This window comes from Fundulus heteroclitus, chromosome 22 (genome assembly GCF_011125445.2).
Source record: "Fundulus heteroclitus isolate FHET01 chromosome 22, MU-UCD_Fhet_4.1, whole genome shotgun sequence".
NCBI lineage: Eukaryota > Metazoa > Chordata > Actinopteri > Cyprinodontiformes > Fundulidae > Fundulus > Fundulus heteroclitus.
The window spans coordinates 37288835-37313706 of NC_046382.1; the positions used below are offsets into that span (position 1 = coordinate 37288835).

General features: G+C 41.6%; 1 protein-coding gene across 1 annotated transcript in view; it reads right to left on the reverse strand.

Moving 5' to 3' along the window:
- Positions 1 to 24312, reverse strand: part of epas1b (endothelial PAS domain protein 1b) — a gene marked incomplete at its 3' end in the record, with an annotated part of 67847 nt that extends 43535 nt beyond the window's left edge. Inside the window, 1 exon segment of the mRNA NM_001309914.1 lies at positions 24069 to 24312. Coding sequence (NP_001296843.1) covers positions 24069 to 24094 — 26 coding nt within the window. The 5' untranslated portion in view covers positions 24095 to 24312.
- Between the last annotated feature and the right edge of the window lie 560 nt (positions 24313 to 24872).

The following is a 24872-nucleotide window of genomic DNA, read 5'->3' on the forward strand; positions in this document are numbered from 1 at the left end:
GTAATTCACTATATAGTGAGAAGAGGCAATAGTCACCTTTCCATTCAGTTAGCTTCTTACATCTGCATTGTTCTTCTGACTTCACTTTTAATACTGATAGTGAAAATAATATCTTAGTCCCTCACTAACAACTTCTACACCGAAAAGTGTTGTTTGCAGCGCCACCTGGCAGCAAGTAAGGCATGTGGCACATTTAGGGATCTAGAAAATATCTGCATTTAGACTCTCAGTCTGTCAGTCAGGGCCAATCAAAGTAAAAGCAAGAATAAATCACGTAATTCAATTTAAAAGCAATCTTCGCTGTGTATCTCTGGATGTATTCTACACATATTACTGTATTTTGTATATTTCCTTCTGCATTTCTTGTAAAAGCAGTTTTATTGTTTTTGTGTGCTAAGATTACTATTTGTATTTTTTGTTTTTGTTTTGTATTGAGCCTATCCTTCTGTTGTGGGAACAATGCAATATTTTCAGGGATAAGTAAATATTAGCTGTTTTCTATATTTTCTTAATTATCGCTCACATTTAAGAGCACATGTTTACCCGGAAATAAGAAAAGAGCCTAAACCCGTTCAGCCAGCGATCTCAGTTAAAGCAAAACAAACAAGCCAATTCAAAAACAAAATGTGTTATTTCAATTCAGAAACTTGCAACGAACAAAAACATGATATGACTATCAGGATAGGATCATTGTCATACTGAAAGAATACCAAAAAAGAGTATAATTAAATTTTAGGTTCTGTCGCTCCGTTCTGCTTCAGATTTTAAAAAATACAGTATTACCTTTCTGACTATGATCTCGATCTTTCACAAAAAAATGCACAAACTGAACGAGCAAACGTCCAAACACAGATCAAGGTGCAGATAGCATACAATTAGCAGGAAAGGCAGAGCACAGAAGCACCATTATCTTATCAGATGCGGCGCATGTCCCATCGTCTGCCCGTCTCTGAGGTTTAAACTCATTAACCCCATGACTGACAATCACCCAAACCCCCATTACGGATGAGACAGCGCAGCAGATGGAGCTGCGGCCACCGCTGTAGGTCAGCTGAAAAGGCCTGATCTCAACCGGCCCCTGGTGTGTGTGGTTCCACTCTTTGATTGTCTGGGACCATTGTCCCCCCCCGTCACCCACCCTACAGTCCCAACAGTCTATTTCAGGATATAAAACAATGGAAGTCGCAGAGCCTCACCGGGCCACAGAGCCTCCCGATGCACCCACTGAACCCGTCCGCATTCAACCCCGCAAACACAAAGCAGAGGTCAAAGGTGACGCCAAGGGCCTCGCACTCAGGTGAAGTTCAACAATTTGCTGTTTGCTCCCTTCTCTTTGATGATAGCGCCGCTCCCACTCCCATATTCCTTCCTACTGTTGATTGGAGGCAACAAAGCATCCGAATCCTCGAGTCTTCAGATGAGTGAGTGAGAGGAAATCAATTTCTATGACAAAATCGTTACGGAGTTTAATCTAAAAGGGGAAAGAAATCCTGTGTGCCAAATGGAGAGACTTCCTAAAAAAAAAAAAAAAAGGTTGCTCACTTTTATGACAAATCTTGCATCAAGTTTCATCCTGGTAAGACGACTGTGACACAGCCTGTGTTTTTAAAATAGAACAAATACAACAACGACAATGATGAGCCTTCACCAGCCAAGTCTATTCCGGCCACAGGTTTGATGGGAATTTGCACAAAGGAAAGCGGCTGCGTCAGCACCGGTTACTCAGATGTACTGAAGCGGGGCAACGAGAGTCCAAAAAAAAAAAAAAAAAAGAAAAAGAATCCTTTCAACAGGTTTTCCTGTTTAAACCTGCTTTTGTTTTCCTGGATGGTGTGGCTTCTGCCGTACTGTGATGCAGTTGGTGATGTCTGACACCAAAGGTTCTGTGTAAATAAATGTCAGCCTTTCGCCGTTGGTGTTTGGATTGCAGCTGCCGCTCGACGCGAAGCCAAATTTTGACAAGACACCTCGGTCTGGCTGCAGAGGGGAACGAGTTCATGTCACCCAACCATGTGGAAGTATATTTAGTGCTATCTGACGGATACTGCTGCAGTCAGAGGCTCAGCCCGACAAGACAAGCTGGATATGCGTCAAAATGCCAATAAAAGCATGTTATTCTGTAACAGCTGGATCTTACTTCTTCTTGGTAAACAGGGATGTCCTCTCCCTTAGAGAAAACAAAGAATTTACCAAGATTGAATTGGTTAAAAGCTTAAATAAAAAGTAAACTTATTCCTCAGAAATAGAAGTCTCTGCACTCCAGTGGTCCAGAATACAAAATATTCACAATTTATGGGGTTTCTACCCCAACCTATTTACAGTATATATATATATATATATATATATATATATATATATATATATATATATATATATATATATATATATATATATATATATATATATATATATGTTATATGACAAAATCAGAAATGTTTTCCTGTAATGTGCAAAAGTTTGGGGCTCTAAAAATAACTTTTTCAAACTTACATAGTAAATGTTGCTATTTTAAAATCACTTTCTGCACAATAAGCACCTTTACTTCTTTAAAATTTAGCAAAGGTTTGTTCTATCAAGACCACAATAACAATGAATAGATAGCCATATAACTGTAATATCCAGTGTTATGTTTAGGCACCTTAGGCATAACTGTTGATTTTCTAATTTAAACAAAAGACATTAGACAGCATTGTTGTGCTTATGTGGTGATGCTCTCCATGCTGCAGGAATCTCTGCAAGAATCCCAGGAAGCTTTTTGACAGTGTTGCTAAATCCGCTCAGTTTAAGTGACTTTGGACTTGTTTGTTTTTTAAAGTCGCTTGTAAATTTCATGAGTCACGGGTTGTGGATTTCCGGCCTTTTTCTAGAATGTGAAGTCGCTTATTTGGGCTTGGCTTTTTTCCTCCAACAGAACCTCATTCTCTGGTCATCGCACCGTGTAACAAGGGCTATATAGAGACTGGGGCGAGCCAGCTAAAATATCTCCCCCACACCACTTCAGGAAAAGCTGCGGTGGGTAGGAATACAAAACTAAATACATAAGTTTATACTGAATACGGGTTCTGTATTATTGTCTGGTGGGTTGCTTGTTGAGCTGCTGTTGGGCTTGTTTTCACAGAGCTTGTTTTTCTCACGAGATCTGGCAACGCTGCTTTTTAACTACGATCTTTCTGGATGCGTGTGTTTAACCGGTTGCTGGAGGCTTCTTCCTGTCAGGACAGTTGTTTGTTTACAATCTTGCCGCATGCTAGCTCAGGAGAAGAGGCAACAATCCAATGCCATCAGCATTGGGACATAATTAAATTCTACATAACTGCATATAAATTGAACCTTTTTGCAAAGCGCTGATTGTAATTTGGAGTTCTAAAAACAAAAATTGAACGTACATCCTCCTGTTTTGGTGTGTAGTGAGCACCATTAATAGACTGATCATTCACGAACAGTAGCAATAAGCCTTGGTCTCTTATGCAACCACAGCAGCTCAGTGACGCAGCGTTTCAACGGTAGCCAATTAGAGCACTGCGAGCCGCAAACGCCAACCTGTCACAACTGTCTTGTGATCTCAGCTGCCACCGGCACGGATTCATCACCTCCGACCCCGCCCTGTGGCCACAAACTAATCCGGAGAGACAGAAGGTCAAACATGCGGCGGCCCAGCATACCACAGGTTGCTGCCGCTGCGGCCTGACACACAAAACACGCAATCAGAACACAGAAAACACTTAGAGAGGTCACCTTTGAAGCGCGGTGAGTAATGAGCCCTTCACTCGAAAGACTGGGAGAAAATCTACGGCAAAATAACGACAGGGGAGGGGGGAGAAAAAAAAAGGCAAACTCCGTGCCCTCGACTTATCAACCTCGGGAGCCTTTGAAATCAAAACATCGCTCAAATCGAAGCTCCGACTTCTCCGCCTGCCAGACGGTGATGTAAAAAGGCTGATAACATTCTTTGTTCCGCCTCGATTCGTCGGTACATCTCCACGCTGCTTTTAGACCTGTGAGAATAGCGAGCCGAGCCGGGCGATGCGGGCGGCCGCCTATTTTCATCATCCGCAAAAACTCCAGGGAGAAGCTTTAAATGGAGATCTGGGGGTCGACCTGTTGGGACCGGGAGGGTTCGGGCTTAAACGTGTTCTGTTATGGAGGTTCCCGTGATTAAAGAAAAAACTGCATTGTTTTATTTATTTTTTTTCTTTAAAGGAGTGACAAAAGGCAGCGGAGCAGGTAGAAAACACATACCTGGCATACTGAAACCTCAGTGAGAGAAGTAGAGCTGTCACTCTAAACCGCAGCGAGTCACATGTCCGCATAAACACACACGAGACAGGAGCTCACACACCCCTCGGCCTGACGCACACCGATGAGGAGCTCCAGCAGGGCGGACGGGGTTAAATCATTAGTGCTTTTCAAACAAACGCCACCCTCCCGCAGATCCCTGGGATTCCAGCCTCAGCGCCGAGCTTGACCCTTAAAACTCAGCATTCATCCGAAACATTCCAGCTCAATTCCATTAGCTTTCATAAGTGAAATGATCAAATGAGTGCAGATACTCAATATGTAAAGCTTCCTCATACCTTCTGTAACTCGCTGTCAGTTAATCCTGCAGCCAAGCCCTGGCTTACTCTTTACTTGGCATTGTTCTAAATGTCTGGTGCTTCTTATCCAAAGGCTTTTTTGGGAACTGATCACGACCTCTCAAGAAGATCGAGATCTGCAAAACCGCTTAGTTTAAAAATCTGGAAGATCCAGAAATTGGTTCTGTCACGGGGAATACGTTTCTGACAAGTTTTCTTCTAATTTATACTGTTTGGATGCAAACACTTGATGGGACCACTGCTGACATATGAAGACAATAACTTCAGGCAGACCTGTCTCTGCTCAGTAGATGTTAGAGTGATATCAACTCTAGGCTTTCACAGCTTTAACTGTACTTATGAATATACTGAAGATAACAGATCAGGGTAAAAATCTACTGAGTATAGGGCTTTGATATAACGTTTTTCAGCCAACAAAGCTCTTTGCAGTTGAGTGAAGACCTGAAACCACAAAGTTTGCAGGACTTTAATGGCATTACCAAAAACATCCAGTCCTGCCAGTAAAGCTCTTATTACCCTTGATTATAAGAAGCATTTCAAATCTTGCGATCATGCTTTTTCCTTCTCTAGTTCAGTGACAATATCAGACAATATATGCTGCAACGTTTTAATCATTTTATTACCCTCGAGGAACGGTGCTTCAATTTACACTGTTCATCTGATGATACAATCTGGACTCTTTAAACCCTAAAGGATATTTTAAACAGCAGCCGTTGGCCACACGAGTAACAGCATAGAAAACTTTTACGGCTAAGAGTTTACGATGCCATCTAAGGCAGACTAGTTTATTTCTTTTAACAGCGTGTGATCGTTCTGGTTTATGTTTACTGAAATTAGCATTTTACAATTTTCTAGAGGAAAAAAAACAACTTGATAAGACGTGTTTCTTTATGGGAAAGGGTATTTGGCCTCCTTACACAGTTCTTCTTTTTTGTTTTCCAACAAACACGTCAGTGTTTCAGGTCATCAAAAATACTTTGGCATCAGACAGAGATAACCTGTGTAAAAGCAAAATGCAGCTTTAAATGAGATTTCCTATCCTAAGGCAGAGGAGCAAGCCAAAGCATCATGGCTTCATATGAAAAACAAACCACCTCTCTTGTTCAATCTGAAATTAACTTTTTTTTTTAGAAAGCTGAGTCTATTTCCCCATCCACAACCAGGCCAGTAGAATAAAAGAACTCACTTAAATAGAGCCTGTCTAACAACATGAAGTAGGCATCTATCGGTGTGGAAATATGTTACAGAGCCATTTAAAGATGTTGGGACACCACTGAACTACATCATTAGCCTTGTGAGACCATCCTGATCTCGCGAGCTTTCAAGGTTTCACTCGCAGATCAGTCTGGCTACTCTCCGTTAAAAAAAATTTGGAGCCGTTCACCAAACGAACGTCCAATCAGCGTTGGCTTTGAGGCGGGTTGAGGTGTGACGCAACGAGAAGCGCGACAGTTCAGTCTAAAGAGCATGGCGGCTTCAGCCGATGAAACTAGCGTTAGCGTGGCTATCGAGCAAGTTTTATCGGCATTACAGAGTATTTCTTTGCTGAGCTAACGAGCCTTTACCTGCAGCAGCAAGAGTAGCTTGGCTTGTGGTTGTGTTTTCATCGTCGCTCTGTTACGAGCGACGACGAATCTGATTGGTTCATTTGGCCCGTCTATCACCAACATAGGCCAATCAGCTAACCAGTATTTTCGCCCCTTCCCAAAATTACTTCAACGGAAGGTTTCCAGATGGATATGCGGAGCAAATCTATCTGGCGGAGTCAGGTAACTACATCATGGGAATTATTCGCAAGCCGAGAAAACATGGAAGAGGGATAACCCTTCTGAGGAGAAGCTGGCCTACCGAAATGACTCCAAGAGAGCATCGCTGACCCATGGAGAGTCACAAAAGAACTTGGGACAACAACATCTAAAGCACCGATGGCCTCACTGGCCTTAGTTAACATCAGTATTCATGATTCTACAATAAGAAAGAGACGAGTCAGAAAGTACGGGAGAGTTCCAAGATAAAAAAAACGCTGCTGATTGAAATGAACACAAAGGCCCGTCTCACATTCCCACAAAACGTCTCGATGGTCCCGAAGACTTTTGGGAAAATATTCTATGGACACAGAAGATAAAATTGGAACTTTATCTAAAGGTGACGATCCTGTCAAATCTGTTGTAACACTGACAGCGTTTGATACCTCCAGTCAGGAGAACTGCATTAAAATCTGATGATGTGAAACGTGACAAAATAAAACAGCAGAAATCTGTAAGGGAGCAGATACTTTTTCATTGCATATCGGACCCGCAACTGTCCACTGGGGTTCGAATTCATATAAAACCATCATCAGCCGATGTTAACGTGTTGCCCTGCAGCCTAATACCAGCAATCAATAACCCACGGCAGGTCAAACCCGACCGCATCAACCCAGCAGAGCAAGATGGAAAAAAACCTGAAGCTGGACTCAGGGGGGAAGGGTGAAGCCTTCCCTGGCCGAAGGTGGCGTGACAGCTGCTTGTCTTCACACCTTGGCTCATTTTCCTTTCACGGCCCGAGGCTTCTGCAGCCACTTCTCACGCTGTGCACGTGTGTGATTAGCTTATCCCTCAGTGGCGGCAACAGGAGCCCCCGGCGGCGCTGTCACGCTACGTCACCGGCCCAGAAAAACACAGAACTTCTCATAAACCGACTCAAATCTTTGCAACAACAATGCACAAAACAATGGAGGGAGAAGGCAGAAGTGCAGCTGTGGAACATAATATCTCTGTTTCCGTCGCTGCTGCCAGAAACGGGACGGTTAATGCACGATTTTCACCCCCTGCAGCGCTCTGCACACTGCTTCATCTGTTTGCACCTCCATGCTAACCTGAGCCAATGTGATTTTCACAATTATGCCCAGCATCATTTCATCTGAGCTAAAGAAATAGACAGCGCTCATGTACTTATATTTTTGTGTCGATGGCAAAGTGACACAGAAATAAGACGGAGAGCGTCAGGAGCGGCTGTAACTGAGAGCTGCTCCCTTCCAGGAGGCTCTGAAGGTTTTAGTTTCTTCAAGAGACAATCAAGGGTTACACAACGCTGGCGTAATTTACGTAACCGTGACGTCATCCCTTATGTTTAGACACGTTCCTCCCATCATTGGAATAAAGTCGTCTGCTTTGAATTCATTAAAGGATTATTGTGTCAAAAAAGACTATAGTTGGAAAAAATAGAGTAAACACACTGATGTTTCGTATCATAAAACAACAACTTTTCTCCTTTTTATTGTTATGGCTTTCTGTTTTACTCATTCTGCATTTGATCTGCAGTGGATGCGTGCACTTTAGAGGGAGGAAAAAAGTAATTTAAAAGAAAAAGTCCTTTTCCCAAACAGCCTTAATGAATCCATTCCCTGTAATGTCTGCCAAGTAAAAAGAGATATTTGATCAAGGAATTGTGGAACATGAAAAGAAGCTAAAATGCTTAAAGATGTGTTCAAAATGAAAAAGTATGAAGCAAAATCAATTCAATCCAATATTGTTTATATAGCGCCAATTCACAACAGATGTCATCTCAAGGCACTTTACAAAGTCAAATTCAATCAAATCATACAGGTTGGTCAAAAAAAAGTTTCCTATCCGAGGAAACCCGGCAGATTGCATCGAGTCTTGGCAATCACAAAACAACTGTAAATTATTTTAATATATTTGGACACAAAACTAATATTATGGGCAAAAAAATTGGGCAATTTTTTAATTATATTTTGTCCCTCGTATTTAAATGGTTTCACCACAATCTCATTTTCAAGAGGGAGCTGTTTGCTGATCAGCAACATTAAAACACAGCTGAAAACAACTCAAACGAGATGATGTGTACCCTTCTAGTGCTCATAGATGGGCACAATGAGTAAAGACCAGACTTGAAAAGATCTATTAATGATTTTCTCCTCATTCATGTTCAACCACCTCCGTTCCTCCTTCTGATTTGTAAAAACGACTAATTAATTCTAGCCACCTAAGCTTTACTGTAATCTCCATCTACTGATCATGCCACTCAGGCTAAATTATTCACTCCAAACAGACTTGTTGCCTTTTTCTATGCAATGAGAATGCAAAGGTTTAACTCACATTCTCTAGGTGAAGGGATAAAAATCCAGCTGGATTCTTATTTTTCCTTCCCATCCTAATCGCATCTCAATTTGCTCTTATTATTTTACCAGCGGTTTGTACAGTTTCGACTAAAGTTAAAAGATTTTCATATATTTCTATATGTAAATAACACACAGTGTCATCCCACTGCTCCCTAAAAGTTATATTTAGAGGACAAAGTTTGTGGGAATGTACAAAGATTTTCAATGACAAATACAGATGATTGTATATGTTCTGAAATTAATTCAGAAGGCCAATCTAACAACCAACGTTTCTTCTCATCACAAAAGTTTTCTCTGTTCATGAATCCAGTGACCTGTTATGCATTCGCACCAGCAGAACAGGTTCTACCCTCTGAAGTTCAAGTGATGGTGGTGATAACAAGGCAAGAGATGCTTATAGGAAACAGGTCATGTAACTAGAGCTGGTGTGTGTGTGTGTGTGTGTGTGTGTGTGTGTGTGTGTGTGTGTGTGTGTGCGTGCGCGCCCAGGATCGTTTGCACTTTGACTCTGTAACTAAAACAGTTCTCATCTTGCTGTCATCTTGCTTCATCACACTCACCAAGGGAAGATGGACAGGTTTCACTGACACCAACTCAAACCTGAAAATCTGACCACACCCTTCATCGGCTCTTAAAGGAATAGTGCCCTTTGCTGGAAGATCTGTATTGATTGGTGGAAACAGTGTGAATTCGTAAGCTTCTCTAAGTCTAGGGTAAGCTTTCAAAAAAACTTGGAACCTGCTCATGCTTCTGTTTTGGCTGTGTTTAAAGGGGACGTATCGTGCTTTTCAGTTCTTCCTTTTCACATTGAAATCAGTCAGCTGTGGTCTATATAAAATGGAACTGCAGCGCTTTGGTATGAATTCCTCGCTAATTTACCCCACGTTCCCCTTTTTTCCCCCCTGATCTGAGGTGTGTCTGAGAACAACTCGTTTTGGTGCTGTCTCTTTAAACCTAAAGGTCGCAGAGCGATCCACTCCACCCTGATGAGCCATTTTTGTAGTAAGCTGAAGGATGGCGTAAAGAATTGTGTGGATTAATACATCCAACAGCTGAACATTTTTGATTTATCGACTTGGAGCTTCGACACCCTTCAGCTTTGACAACAAAACTCCTCCAAAAAATAAAAATGGTGGATTTGTGAAATTTGTGAAATTGAAAGTCCAAGAAAGTCCATGATCTTGATTGGTAGTTCTGCAGCAAATACTGTGACGTAATTGTTGGAAAAATGTAACAGAGAACAGAGCAAACTGAAAGGATTGAAAAATATGACCCAGGCAAAATATAAAGATAGCTGTGCAGCTCCTGCACTGACTACATTCAAGTTTTCTGCACTGCTAGAGACTCCAAGTACACAACAAAATGTATTTGAGGGCTAAAAAAGTGTTTTTTGCATGATGTGTCCTCTTTAATGAATGCATGAAGTTAGATGAGCGGGGGTTAGAAGATATATGAATATTACTTTGAATCAGATAAAAAAATACATTTAAGCTTAAATCACTGTAAGAAAGAAAGAAAGAAATCTTTGTCATTGCAGTTGTACGTTCCACTGAAATGTGTCCTTAGAGAGCAGTGGGCAGTTTTCAGCGCCTGGGGAGCAATCTGGAGCTAAGGGTCTTGCTCAGGGACCCGGAGTGGCAGTCTGCGGGGTTTGAACCAGGTACTTGCAGTCTTCTCAGAGTGCAAGCTGCTCTAATGGCCACCACTCCCCGCATTTAGTGTTTCTCCCAACATATAACTTCTTTTTTTTTTTCTAGATATTCATGGATACTTTAATGATGAGAAACGTGTTACTTTAGGATATAAAGGTGGTTTAAGGTCTGAAAAGGCTTGCCCACACCCACAATACACCCACAATACACACACAGCTTTTTCTTGCTTACAGTGGGCCTTCCTGAAGTTGTGGCGCCTGGCCGAATACAAACACAGAGCAACAATACAGTACTGGCTAATCTGTGATCCTGAGGAACACGGAGTTCTGGAAATACAGTGAAACACACACACACACACTCACAAACACACACAAACACACACACACACACTAACAAACAACTGTCCCAGACAGGGGCCCGACTTTGGCTCAATCAGGGGAAGAACGATGCAGGAGATTGCTGATGATTTTGATAGTCCATGAAAGAGGCACAAACACACACACACACACACACACACACACACACACACATGTATTGCGGTACAAACAAACAAACCCGCCCACAGCACGCTGATGGTTGGGATAGACTGGCTGATTGAGAGAGGCACAGAGAGGGAGCAGAAAAAGAGACAGAGTGAGACCACAGGTGGCGAACTAAGCGGACCCTGCTGCAGAATATCAAACAAGCTGCACGGTCAGCGTCTGACCAAATATAATAACGATGGACAAAGGAGTAAATGCATGCAAGCTCATGCAGATTGGAAAATATTTAAAAGTATGCAAAAAAAAAAACATCTTAGCCTGCATTATCTCAGTTGTGCAAAGTCTAAATAGGGCGATCTTTTTCATATTTGTGCCGTGCTTCCATTTGGATCTATCATCAGTAAACAAGAAATGTCTTAAAACTTTAATAAATACTGACAAAAAACTGTGCAGATGAGGGAATGTTTAGCCTGGTTGTGGGACATTGATGGCTTGGTCCAGTAAAATCTTTCTTTCTAGTTAAGAGCCCTGTTGCCTTACAGCAAGAAGGTGCCGGGTTCTAATCCTTGTCTGGGGTCTTCCTGCATGGAAGTTGCTTGTTCTCCTGCAAAAAAGTACTCCAGGTTCCTCTCACAGTTCAAAATTATATAAGTTAGGATAAACAGTCTCTCTAAACAATTGATGGATGTCTTTTAGTGCATTTATCAAATACCACAATCTGTTTTAAATTTTGCATACGTCAACTTTGGTGAAAAGAGCTTAAAGTTTTTGCCTGTTTAATATTTTTTTTACATCCTTTTAAATTATATAACGATGATACCTGGAAATTTGTTACAGAAGAACATCTATTACCTTCGGGAAGAGACAATAAACCACGTTTATCTATCTAAATGGCTTCTATCCCAGCCGTCAGAGGACTGGACTTTGAACACCCAAAATGTCATTGGGTTGCAATATCATTACGCACTTTCATTTCTAAAGACTTCAGCCATTTTAGGCTACAAACCATTTCAACACTTCTTTATGTACTTATGTAATTTTATTTATTTGTTTAAAAGTAACTGACAGGCAATTGAGAGCCTGATCTTCAAAGATTACAAATAATGAGCGCTGAACTGCGTGGGGCCTAAAAAACGAACAAAAGACAAAAAAACAAAACAAAACAAAACAAAACAAAAAAAAAATGTGCGTGCAATAAGTGGCCATGTTGAGGGTGATCTAATAAGATTGTATCCTCCATGGACAAGCTGTCGAAAAAAAGAATTTGATCCTCCCCATTTAGATCAGTAAATTGTACTATTGGTAGTTTGGCTGTGGCCCTAAAAGAAAGATGAAGGTCTAAGCAATGGAGCTGGAGGTATAATAATTATTTAAGAAAACTATAACAATGATAATGAGGAATATTATTTCTAGTGCACTTTCCATATAAGTATCTGAAAGTGCTACAAACAAAAGTAAAAAACAACAACAGATTATAACAAAAGTTACATTAAATATTAATCATAAAAACTGGAAAAGCCGATTCATCAGCTTTTTCCTCACCCCACTGGGACAGAGCCTTGATCAGGAAGGAGCATACAGTCAGACTTACAGAATTAATACAAATAATAATATTCTTTTTAAAAATCAACCAATTAGAACTTGACAAATGTCGATTCAGCACATTTGAAATTACAAGTGCACTGTCAAACATCTAAAAATACATTTCCCCATGTCCTGTGACTAAAAAACAGAAAAGAGCTCTGCACTAGTTGCTGCCTGTTGTCGTAAATCGCTGGCAGAACAATTTTAGCCAAATTCAGCCAGAAACTGAGGAATCCCTAACGGCTGGTTTTCAAGACTTGTTCTTGTTCAAAAATTCTAAACTGTGATTTTATTGCTTGAGATTAGGAAAACTGGAGGCATAAAACCCAGAATGAACGAGAATGATTTGTAGAAAACGATCGCAGACACGTTGAAGGAACAAAAGTCTCGTTGGGGTTTTCACCTCGTTCTAACAGCAGCTTCTGATGTTCACAGCTGAAGCAAAGTTTTTCTGTGTTCCGCTTGTTCAAACGATTAAGTTAAAGAACCAAAGTCAAAGCCTATGTGGAGTTATTAACAACTTTACTCACAGCAGTTCAGTTTTTTTCTTTTACAAATTAGTCAAAATAAAATCAGAGATGAATGCTTGAATAGAGTTAATAACCAGACTTATTTCCACATGTTTCATTCTTTTGTGGTTTCTTAGATATTCTGAGATCAAAAGTGACCAAAGGTGGTAATGAGAACGATCCATTTTCCCATTAAACTCACGCACACATAATTAAGGCTTATGTTTTCTCCCTAGTACCTTACCATGTCAAATAAATTAATCTGTAAACTGCTTGCACTGTGTTTTTATATGTATTGCTGCCTACTTATTAAGCTGTAAATGTTTACACATCAATAAAACACTTAGGTGGACTTCTAGAAACTATTTTGACCTTTGGCCTTTTTTTTTCTGGCAGGAGCCGAGCTGATCTGAAGACGCTGTAGTTTCCACCAAAGGTTTCTCCTGTCTTTCAGCTTTTCTCAGCTCTGCCATTAAGCAGCTGAGTCTTAGGCTAAATTGGAAGGCTCTTAAAATACGTGAAGGATGAGCAGGACGGGAAACCCAAATCTCTTTCAGCTTCCTTTCCTCACAAAAACCCTGACTAAGAACGAAAATGGCTAGGAAAGGGAAACCAAGACACTCTGATTTCTCTGGAAATTTGCTCCCCACATCCTGAACATGTCATTTCCATAGAAAACTACTCGTAGAAATTTAACAGACGGTGTTTTCTAAACGTAAACAAGTGGACTGTTAGATCTTGAAGTGGTTGACAGGTCCCTCTTGACCCTGGAAAGTGACATTTTTGGTTAAATACTTTAACTGATTGACGGCTGGTAGCAGGAAACTGAGCCCCGAGGGACCGCGGCGAGTTCACAGAGGATCACAGACAATAACTCCTGTGTGCTCACTCTCAGAGACTTACAAGATCGAAGAGCGAGGAAACGTAGAGGTTTTTTTATTTTGTACCAAAACCCCTCAAACACAGCCCTCTAATGTACAAAACGCACAACTTAGAGCAACAAAATCAGGGATGCAAAGATCGTTTTGTGACTGATGATGTTCGGTTTTTGTAAAGGTGTATTCGCTGCTGTATTTGACCGAGCCGTCGCTGCAAGCAGGATCTCGCCAACCTTATGGAGATGGAAGCTTTTTAGTGTTTGATTTTAACGGTAAGTGCGGGTCAGCATAACTAAAATAGCAGACTCTGTGAAGATTGCAAAGACCTTTGTCTAAGCTGAGATTTCCTGAATCTGCAAGTTCCGTACCAAAACTCAAACGTATAAAACAAGGCGACCTGGTTGTGATATGTCCAGCCTTACTGTTATCTGCAAAAAGTCTTGCTCTCGCTCTTGCTTTCTCGCTGCCTAAATTGCCTGCAGACATGTCTTAAAAGGTAACAGAAATTACATTTTCCTTTTAAATAACTAGTTAAAACATATTTGGGCTTCTGACCTAATTTTGAAATACCTCTCTAATACTTAAAATAGTTAACTTTGATTCTTGTTCACTTCTACCCTGAAGAGTGGTGCGGTCAACACAGCCTGATAGGATGAAGCTATGGTGCGTTCAGGGAGCACAAAAATAAATCAGACTTTTGAGTTTCCATCTGACCGGGGCCAATCAGGTCAAAAACTGGTCGATTCCCAGCCCGTTTCTTAACTTGCCCTGGCTTTGTATCCATCAGGGCGAACCAGGGAGGGCTAACGTCTGAGCGAAGATGGATCTGGGCCAGGTGACACGCCGTGGATCCTGGAGCTGGGCCCATTTCGGTAGCAGAGGAAGAGGAAGAAGGGGAGCTGGCGGACGGGAAGAAGGAAATGGCAGGGAGACAGAGTTCTGAAGGAGAGCTGGAGAGCGAACAGGTCTGAGGGAGCACGGGAGGCCGCTACAACAACAAAGCGAGGAGGGCAAACAGCAGAGCAGGGAGTTAAGGACTGATATGACACACCGAGCAAAAGGACAGAAGAAGAAAAGAGGTTAAACAGAAGGGGAAGCGAGGGCAGGTGAGAATGAGGGAGAAAAAAAAACACAGGAAGAGGCAGAGAGCTTTCCCAGACTACCTCCTCTCCTTTCCTGCTGGTTTACCCCTCTGAGTTGGGGGGGGACCTGGGGGCCAAACAGAAAACTACACTCTGGAGCCTGAAGGTTGGCCAGCCTTCCAAACACAATCCATACTTTGATTTCCTCTGAATAAACCCTTCCTGGCTGTTAATCTAAAAGTGGTGAGGGGCATCTTAGAGGCACAACTAATTAAACAGAACTGTCTACTTTAAGATTTGTATTTACGGCTTAAAGCCTTACATTTTGTCACATTTTTCAAGGTTGCAACCCTAAACTTTAGTGTATTTTATTAGGTGTTTACGCAATAGACCAACACAAAGTAGGAGCTTACTGAAGTGGAAAGAAAATATGTGGCTTTCAACATTTTATTTTTAAATGAAAACACAAATAGCATGATGCGGCTTTGCATTCAGCCTGCTGTATTCTGAGATCTCTAAATAAAGCTGAGTGCCACCCATTGCTTTTAGAAGTCACCTATTTCATAAATAGAGTTCCCCTTGTGTGTAACTTCACCTCAGTACAAATCCAGCTTTTCTCTGAAGCCCTCACAGGTTTGTTAGAAGTAAACAAACATCATGGAGACCAAGTCACATAGCAGGCCGGTCAGGGAAGGAGCTTTGGAGAAATTTTAATCACTAAGAAGAAAGTTTAAAGAAAGCCGTAAAAGTCCGGTTTAAAGAAGGTAGTATTAAATGTGTTGTTTGTTATTCTCATTGTTGTGCCCTACTCTGTATTGTTCTATTACATAAAATACCAACATTAAAAACTCAAGTTTGGGGCTTCAAACAAACTTTAAAGGTATTTGTAAATGTTAAGAGTTGTAACCGAGAGAAGGATTCAGTGAAAATGCAATTTTTTAAACTTTGATTCAAAATTTTGTTGAACCTGGAACACGGGTTCAGAGAACCCGCGACAGCAGAGGAACCGTCTGGTTTGGACTTACGTAAAATCCTACAGCCTGATTCTTCTTCCTCTCTGACCTTTACTCTAGTTTATGTTTCTATTGTCCTGAATTTCTGCCGTTGTCTTCCTCTTGCTTGTTTATAATAAGTCAAACCGAAGACGGACTTAAAGGGATGAGCGGAAGCAAACATTTTAAACCAGTCAAAATGGATGATGACGGTGCTGCTGATTGAGTGAACCCGTTTCATCTCACAAATATCCTCCCCAAAATGTGAACACATGGTGTTATATCACCACAATGTAGTTTAACAGGAGGCAATGAATACTGGCCAGAGGTGATATCTGAGGTAAAGTTCAGCTCTCTGCAGGAGGGCCATGGTGGCCCTGGTAAACCTTCGGACCAAACCCGAATGGGAAATTCCAAATCCATCACAGCTTCCAAACAAAGAGACGAGCCCGGAGGAAGAGACGCAGCGTTTACTGAAGGCTTCTTCTGCTGCGGACTTCCTTCCGCGAAACCAAGGTCGGCTTTATGTTCAGGAAAATCTACAGCCGGGCTCTTAACAAAAGCAAACACGCGTCAGCAGTAAAGAACACTGATAAAGGAGTCTGTGCGCGATGCTGGCCGACAGTAAATGAGTCGACAAAAAAATGAATCCCGCAAATGACTTCAGAGTTGGAGCAACGCTTATATTTAACGAGTCAAGGAACCTTAAAAGAACCATCAAATCTACCAGGACAAGACATTAAACTAAAGTATGTGTAAAAAAGAAATCAGGTCAATGAATGGAAAAGAAACTAAAAGCTTTTCCTGTTTCAATGAAATCTAGAAATTAAAAGACCAAAAGGGGATTTAAAGAGAATCTCCATGCCTGAGAAAAACCTCACCTGAATTCTCAGAAGAAGAGAAAATTACATCATGTAAGAAAATCATACATCTCAGCCAAGACAGTCCTTTTATCTAAGAGAATCTGAAGCTATCCTGTTTCTTGCTTCCTCTGTATTAAAAAAAAATCCCCTACAGAGTTGCTGGTATTTTAGTCCAAATGCTGTAGAGTTCATTCCTCCGCACCAGTAGGTGGCAATAAAGTCAACATTACCGACATGAATGTACTAAGGGTCATGAGTGCAGCTTAATCAATGCTAGGCGAAAGATTTTCCCAAAAACAACAAGATTTAGTCTTTCCTCTCCGTCATTCACTTCTTCAGCAGACATTCATGGTTAGTGGAAAGAGAGGGATGGAAATGTGATGCAGATGTGGATATAACTAATAAAAACAGCTTCAATTTTGTTTTTAGTATATTATTTTTTGTTGTTGTTACCAAAGGTGCTAATGTGACAGAAAATCTTAGTTTTGCATAAAATGAGCAACATGTCTGTCCTGTCTGAAGTTTGTCTTGTTTCTGCTCCTGTCCCTGACCGTGTGTTGTCCAGGATGTCCTTTAAAGATGCAAAACAAACAAGTAAAGGACAAAAGGAAGGTGCTTGGGGCCTAAAAAACACAACATACAACATATAAACAGTGTCTAAGAGTGGCGTGTTCAAGAAAATTCTTGGACAGACAGGACAGACTAAAAAACAATAACAAAAAAAATACACAACAAACACAATGGCAGTTTCTCATATACTTTTAGCTGCAAAACGATATTTGAGGCTGTTCTTGTGACGCCTCAAATATTGCCCGACTTGTAGTCAGGCTAGATGAGGGCACCCAAAAAATTTCACCACCATTAAACTACTTCTAAAATCTTTCGCGCGGCGTCATTCTGTGAATGATAAAGAAACCATGAATTTATTTGTAAGCGTTCAGAGAGCCCTTCAGCGGGATGGTTAAACAAAGAGGCCAGTAGGTCCTCTTGGATCTCCACTTCTCGTCTCATGTTTGCATTCCTCCGTCCTGCGGAGGGCTTCTGTGTTGTAAGTGATGTTTTGGTACAGTTGGAGGACCCGATCACACTGGCAGGGGTTGAAGTGTACAAAAGAAACCAGATCGGCTCTGTGCTAAACGGGCTTACAGCAGTGTTGGGAAACAGTCGGCAATTTTTCATAGATTCATCTCTATCGCCTCAGCACCAGAGAGGTAACAGAGAAAAGAGCAAAAGTGCAACAATCTGATGCACTGATAAGACGATTCAATGATTTTAAGTGATTGTTTAGAAGCTGCCAAAGCTGTTTTCTTCAATAAAACACTGCATCTAGAAATGCCTGTGTGCCGCACACGTCCTCTCTAATTGTGATAGTGTATCATGTAGTCATCTGCTGCTTCAGAATCAGCTTTGTTCAGCAAGTTTGTGCAGACAAACACACACTTTGCTGTCAATATAGAAATGGAAGTGAAAATTAAAGTGCTTTGTAAACAAGTATATATCCAGTTCTATGGGCTCAAATTCCAGTCATATATATTCTGTGCCTGTAAATCAGAAAGTTGCAGTTTTTTGGTAAATTCCATTTAAAATTAAAGGCCAAAAATCTCTGCTGTGAGTTTCAACTAGCGAGCACAAATTTTGACCGGCTGTTTCTTGGAGGACGGCGCTAGCACTTCTGCTGCTCCGGTAGGCGTAATTCATCATTCAGTGGAGCAAAAACAAATCAATTCTGCAATTATTTATTTTTGAAAATCACGTTTTCAACCATCTTTAACATGCAGCTCAGTAGATCGCAGGCCCATCTGTTTTCTGATTGGATTGTTAAATTTGTGATTAACATTAGGGCTGCGCAATATATCGGAAATGTATCGTCATCAGAACATCACAGATGGCAATATGCATGTGGCAACGAAACGCAAGTGTTAGCTAATTATTTAAGCATCATCCATTCAGGCTCCCAGAGCCCCTAATATGTTAGGTGACATTTTTGTTTAATCTAATAAAAAAAAAGAAGTTTGAGACGATATGGCCAAAACTTTTATGACCATATATTTCTTGATTTCAGTCGATGCAATATAATCATGATATCAATATAAACAAAATAAAAGTCTGAGAAAGACTGCCAAGAATGTCCACAGCCGATGCCTGTACAAACTTATGACAATTATTTTACGATGTTAATGGGACTCCTCCAATATAAAAATTTATAAACATTTGCTTTAAAAGATAAAACACATAAACTACATAAAACCCAGAACTTCAGTCAGTGACCAATCATACACTGTAATCATACACTGTAAATATTACAGTGTAAATATCATATCACCATTGAGTTATTGTCCACTCCTTGTTTAGTGAAGAGGTGGTAAAGTTGATAAGAGACTAGAGCTAAATTGTCTCATTGCGTAAACATCACAAGTTGGACAGAGGTAACCTTTTAATTAAAACCTTTTGCTTGAATGTTTTTGTTTTTTAGTCGCTGGATAGACAGACAACCCATTGTCTGGGTTCTATGTTTGCTATGATCCTAAAGCACAAAGACATCAACACTCGTATCTTTTATGTATTTATCACAAGCTATATCGTTAACGCAGCATATCGCAACTTTTCCTAATATTGTGCCGCCCTAATAGACATGTAATTGACCAATCAGCTGAGAGGAAGAAAATTGCCATCCAAATTCATATTTGTAAGTTGAGACTCCCAGCAGCATTTTACACGTAGAATTTAGCGATCTGTAAAAAATGTGTACTCATGTAAAAAATTTGGAGATTGTGTAAAAAGTTTGCAACTGGTGTGACTGTTTTCTAAAAATAAATAAAAAAAAACTGTTTTTTCACACACACACACACACACACAGCTTCTTTTTCAACACAAAAAAAATGCTAATTTTTCAGACATTTTGGCTCCCAATGGGGAATAATGTATTCAGCACTACACCTTCTGATTTACAAGCTCAAACTACATGTGACTGGAACTGGAGGCCACACAGCTCCAGCTCTCCTGACAGCAGCAGCGCTGAGGAGTCTTTGGAGGAGACAGAAAACACGGCCGTATGGATCACGCTGCGTTCAGCCATGAAACCTATATCTCCCTGGCAGCGGGCCCAGACTCCGACCTTTGCACATTGTTTCCAGCGGGATCACATGTTGGGAGACGTGAAAGTGTGGTTGGGGGGTTGGGGGGGTGGGGGGGTTGGCTGTTGGTGGTGTGGGGTGTTCCTTGCACGCCTGCCACTTATTTCTGGTGGCAGTCAACCAAGGGTGTTTGAATAAGGTCTCTTCCTGGAGGCAGCAGCGGGGGGAGTGATGGGATAAACACTGCTGATGTCCTGCTGCTGTGATAAAACCACAAGAAGGGACGACAGGCCGTGCGCTTGTCACCACTCATCACCGACAACATGAGAAGCTCTGACCGCATCGACGCCGTGCAGAGCTGAAGGTTTTTTTTTAATTTTTTGTTGAGCTTTTTTGCTCCAATTTTTGCATAAAATGTGATTTTCAGATTTCAGTCAGTTCTAAAAAAGTTATTCTATGGAGGCTTATAACTATTCCTCACAACATTGATGTGCTAGAGACTAATTGTACATTTAGATCTGGTGCTAATGTCAAGCATTTTGGATTTTGGTTCATTTGTGGTCTGTTATCGGTATCAAGATATTTCCAAGTTCTTACGGCTTCTAATCAACAATTTTTTGTCTTTCACACCATTCCTATGCTGTAAAGTCTTTTCACGAAAGTAGAGTAACTCAGTGCTGCCGCTCCCCCACCTGTAAGCTGTGTGCATCTGGTCAGCTGGCTGAAAGTTACAGCTTCCTGTCGCTTACGAGAAAAAAAAACAAAAACACAACAAATCCATAAGTTTTCCAGTTGAGAAAAAAAAAGGGGGGAGCGATTGTGTGGAACCTAAAGCAGCGCTGCGAATCACCCTTGGTCAGGTTAAGATGTCGGCAGGCGTGTCTGTTAAGCAGCAGGCTGCAGGCTAGCTAACCAGTTAACCGGCTAATAGCAGCGTGTTGGACTTTTGTGATGAAAGGAGCACAACAACATGGTTGTATAATAGTCTATCACACCCTTAGAGTCCCTTACCAGCCTTCGCCCATGGGCAACACAATGTTTGGTGAATTTTGTTTCAGACTTCCTCGTAAATTGATAAGGACAACAGTTAAGCCTAATTTAAAAATCCTTTATCTGCCTATGGAAACCTCAGCAGCCGTTTCTCTTAACTTTCTTTTGAAGTCATTTTATCCATTTTACAGTAAAGCAGCTTAATTTAATGGATATAATGGCTAGATTTGCTGAATAATTCTAACTTTACACATTCATAACAGATATGTTCAATATAAGCTTGTTATTTGCTTGTTATAGTTACAACACCAGTACAGAAGTAGAGAAAATTACTACTTATATTGTACATCCCAATAATTCACTTTCCATGTATGGATGCTTTTTTGTTGTTGTTGTTGTTGTTTTGTTTTAAAATTTTGCTCCTTTTTTTACAGGGACAAAATAAAAGTTTGAATAAAAATATATTGAAAGTAAATTAAAACAAAAATGAGAAGCAATGTTGAGCTTTATGAAGTTCTGTTGTAAGTGTTTATTCCTGAATTAAATGTGGAGATCAACAGCTGCAGTAAGCACGTTGCTCAGCTTTTATTTCAAAAGGCCATTTCCACATTTCAAAAGAGTCCAACCGACCAAATAAGCGCTGGGGCTGTAGTTCGTATAATCGGGCAGACACATCAGCTTCCTTTGTTGCAGAGTTGCTCATAATATGAAGCCATAAAACAGAAAGCTGAAACAGAAAGTAAGGCAGACTGGGGAAATAATTAATATGTTCTCTTTTTTTTTTTAACCCCCCCTGTTTGTTTGCCTTCTGGGCCGCTGGCGCTGCAGAATCAGCGCAGGAGTTTGCCCATCAGAGATTTCGTCCACTCCGACGACGTTAGCAGACCACTCCGGTGACTTCATCCCATCACATCATCATTTAATAAACCCAATCTGAAGCACTTGAGCTCGGCACGGTCCGTGCGCGCTGGCCAGCTGTCGTCAATCCCACAATTTATCAGAGCAATTATGACTTCCAGGCAGCGGGCGAGAATAAAAGAGCTACTGTGTGACACAAAGACAAACACACACACATCAACTGGTGGTGGTGATGGTAGGAGGGGGGGGGGGGGGGGGGGGGGACAAAACCACTGAACTCTCACACGCTCAAAAAATGTCACAACTCCCTCCCTAAAATGGCCGATAGGAAACGCTGGTCTCCTCTGGTCATTTTTATCTCTTGGATTCCTTTTTTTTCCCCCCTCCAAAGTCTTTGTGGAGCCCGGGGCGCCTCTGTCCGCGGCTTCAGCCCCGGCTCTGTTCATGTTTAGAGCCAGGAGAGAGCCCCAGGCGTTGGACTGGACAGACAGGCCGGCGTCGGGCAAACAGCAGCTGATTTAAATCAATGAAATCAATTTCTTCCCTTAGAGGTGCGTAAATACACAAACAAATGATAAAAAAAAAAAAATCCAAATATCCCCTTCATGTTTCAATCCAATCCATCTGACAGGCTGACACTCAGGGCGTTATTTGCCTCCTGTGACAGATGCGGTTTTGAGGGTTTATTTGGGCCGTGCGCTCTGGAACAGGCTCAGACCAACGGGATCATTACGCAACGGCTGCTCCGTGTGGCCTCTCTACTACAACTACTACTATTACTCACTACTGGCGAGCAATTAGCAAAACCAGAGTCTGCGCACAGGACAGATCAGCATCTACCAGGACCCGCCGAGAGGTCTCCTTAAGGCTGAGCAGCAGAACGCGCCCCTGTTCAACAAACTGCTTCCAGGACCTATTATCCAGCATAAACACGTCACGAAGCCCCATGGATGTTGTCAATTAGGCCGCAAAGCACGCAGCCGATCCAAAGCCAGCACGGAACCAGACGTAAATCGCCTCAACTGACCGCGGAGATGCCCCAAAGTTCTGGAAATCTCCTGAGCAGGCGGCCCGATACCTGCCGGGATCGCAGAGCGCCGATTGTGCCACACGCACCCACGCACACACACAGGCAGCCTTCTCAAATGAGGCCAAGGGTTACAGATGTAGGTTTTGATCTGCGAAGTTATCACAATTTGCATGATCTAAAACGTGTGCTTTATGCACACATCTAAATGTGTCTCTTTTTATCTTTTCCACTCTGACAGCCTGCTGAATGAAAAGGTATAGTTATTTAATTAGAGAAGCCAGAGCTGTCATAAATCTGCTACTATAGCTCTACCAAACAGTTAATAACGACTTTACAGATTGTTATTCTTTTTTTTTTAATGAAAACCACACCAATAGGCAACCAGAGCTGATCTGCAACGCTTAAACTGAGCATAAAAATGAATGTAACAGTTGAATGACGCACAGAGGGCTGATCCTGATTTACTGGTTTCAGTATACTGATTCCAAGCACCATGATGACACATAAAAATGACAAAAAGAAGAAAACTCTGCAAGATTATCCCCAGTTATGCATTAAAGCTGATTTTCTTTTCTCTGAATTTTTACTAATAAATAAATAAATAAATAAAAAGGCCACCAAAGTACAGGCTGATGGTTGATACATTTATAGACTGGAAATAATGGAAGCTCTTGGTTTTAGTCTTTTTAATTGGACAAGGTAAACATCTGACCTTTCAGTTACTGACCTGAACAAAGGTAAATTGGTTAAGTCTCATCAATTTATATTTTTTTTAAGCAGGTTACATGAGCAGTTTTGAATCTGACACAAGATGAGGGAGTTATCCGCATTTGTGCATCACTGAATAAGTCCAGAATCTGTATCGTCTTTCAAAAAAGTATATCAAAGTACATTTGGGGGGGGAGGGGGTGTCAGATTTTTCTGTATTTGACCAGCGGATCAGCCACCAGAGCTGATCAGATTGCAACCATCAGCTGGCCCATCTTTGCTTTTACCTGGATGTGCTGTCAAAATTAAATAAAAAGAAATAAATCTGACTTATTTTGCAAGGTATTAATATTTTCTCACGGTTGCAAAAATAATGCACCCTTTCTAAGACTCACCTTATGAACCCATGAATCAATAAAGCTGCAGTTCTGTTTAAAAAAAAAATTTTTTTTGCTGTTTTGTTTCTTTACATACATGTGCACAGATGAATTAAAGCAACCAGAGCTGTGTGAGAGCATAGATCCAGGTTTGCTCCTCTCAGTCTGAGCCCTGTCACATCATTTCGCAGCTAAATAATAAATCTGATAAGCCTGATCTTCACCTAATGGGATCCATCAGCGTTCCAAAGTGTAAGAGCGGATTTCTTACCTCTTTTTCTCCTTGTCAGCAGTCATGTTTTCAATAAATCTCAGTCGCGGTGCTGTAACTCCGACAACTTGAGTTAAGTCCAACTTTTGAGTCAAAAGAAGTTCGTTTTCTTTTGGAAAATGAAAAAAAAAAAAAAAATAGACAGTAAAAAGTGCCGGTTTTAGAGCCAAGTGCGCAGGTGAGAAGGCGCCCTGTGCCGGATCATGCCGTGAAGCAGTGGACTGTTCGGTTTAGTCCGTGGATCCAGGCTGGGGGGGCCAGCAGGAGGAGGAAGAGGAGGAGGAGGAGGAGGAGGGTCGGGGCCGTACAGTCTCAGAACACTGCCGAGGATCGTACAGCCTCTCACCCGCACTGGGAAGCGCTCCACGCAGGCTGGATGAAAGCTGAGCTACCGTCGCTGCTGTCGATAGAAAACAGCCCGCAGGTCCGCTTGGTCAAACTTTTCCTCGCCTTCTCATAGCAGAAGTCCCTCCGCGGGCTGCTCGGTCTCTGACCTGAGAGTCAGCTGGCGCGGTGACAGCGCTCCCGGGGCCGCTGATTGGCTCGCAGCGCCGCCGGGAGCCACACCTCCTCGGCCGATCGTCTCCGCCCTCCACCGGTGAGCTCGGAGATCCTACCTGTCTGTCCGTGCAACAGGTGTCCGGGGGCCCACCCGGGGCCCCGTTCATCTATCGTCCTGTGACCGAGTCACGCCAAAGTCATGTGTTTGAAGGACTAATTCTCTTGGATTCAACCGTAATTTCTACAAGTAAATCTATAAAAAGGTTCAATTGTACATTAATGCAATTTAAAACCAGCTCTCTT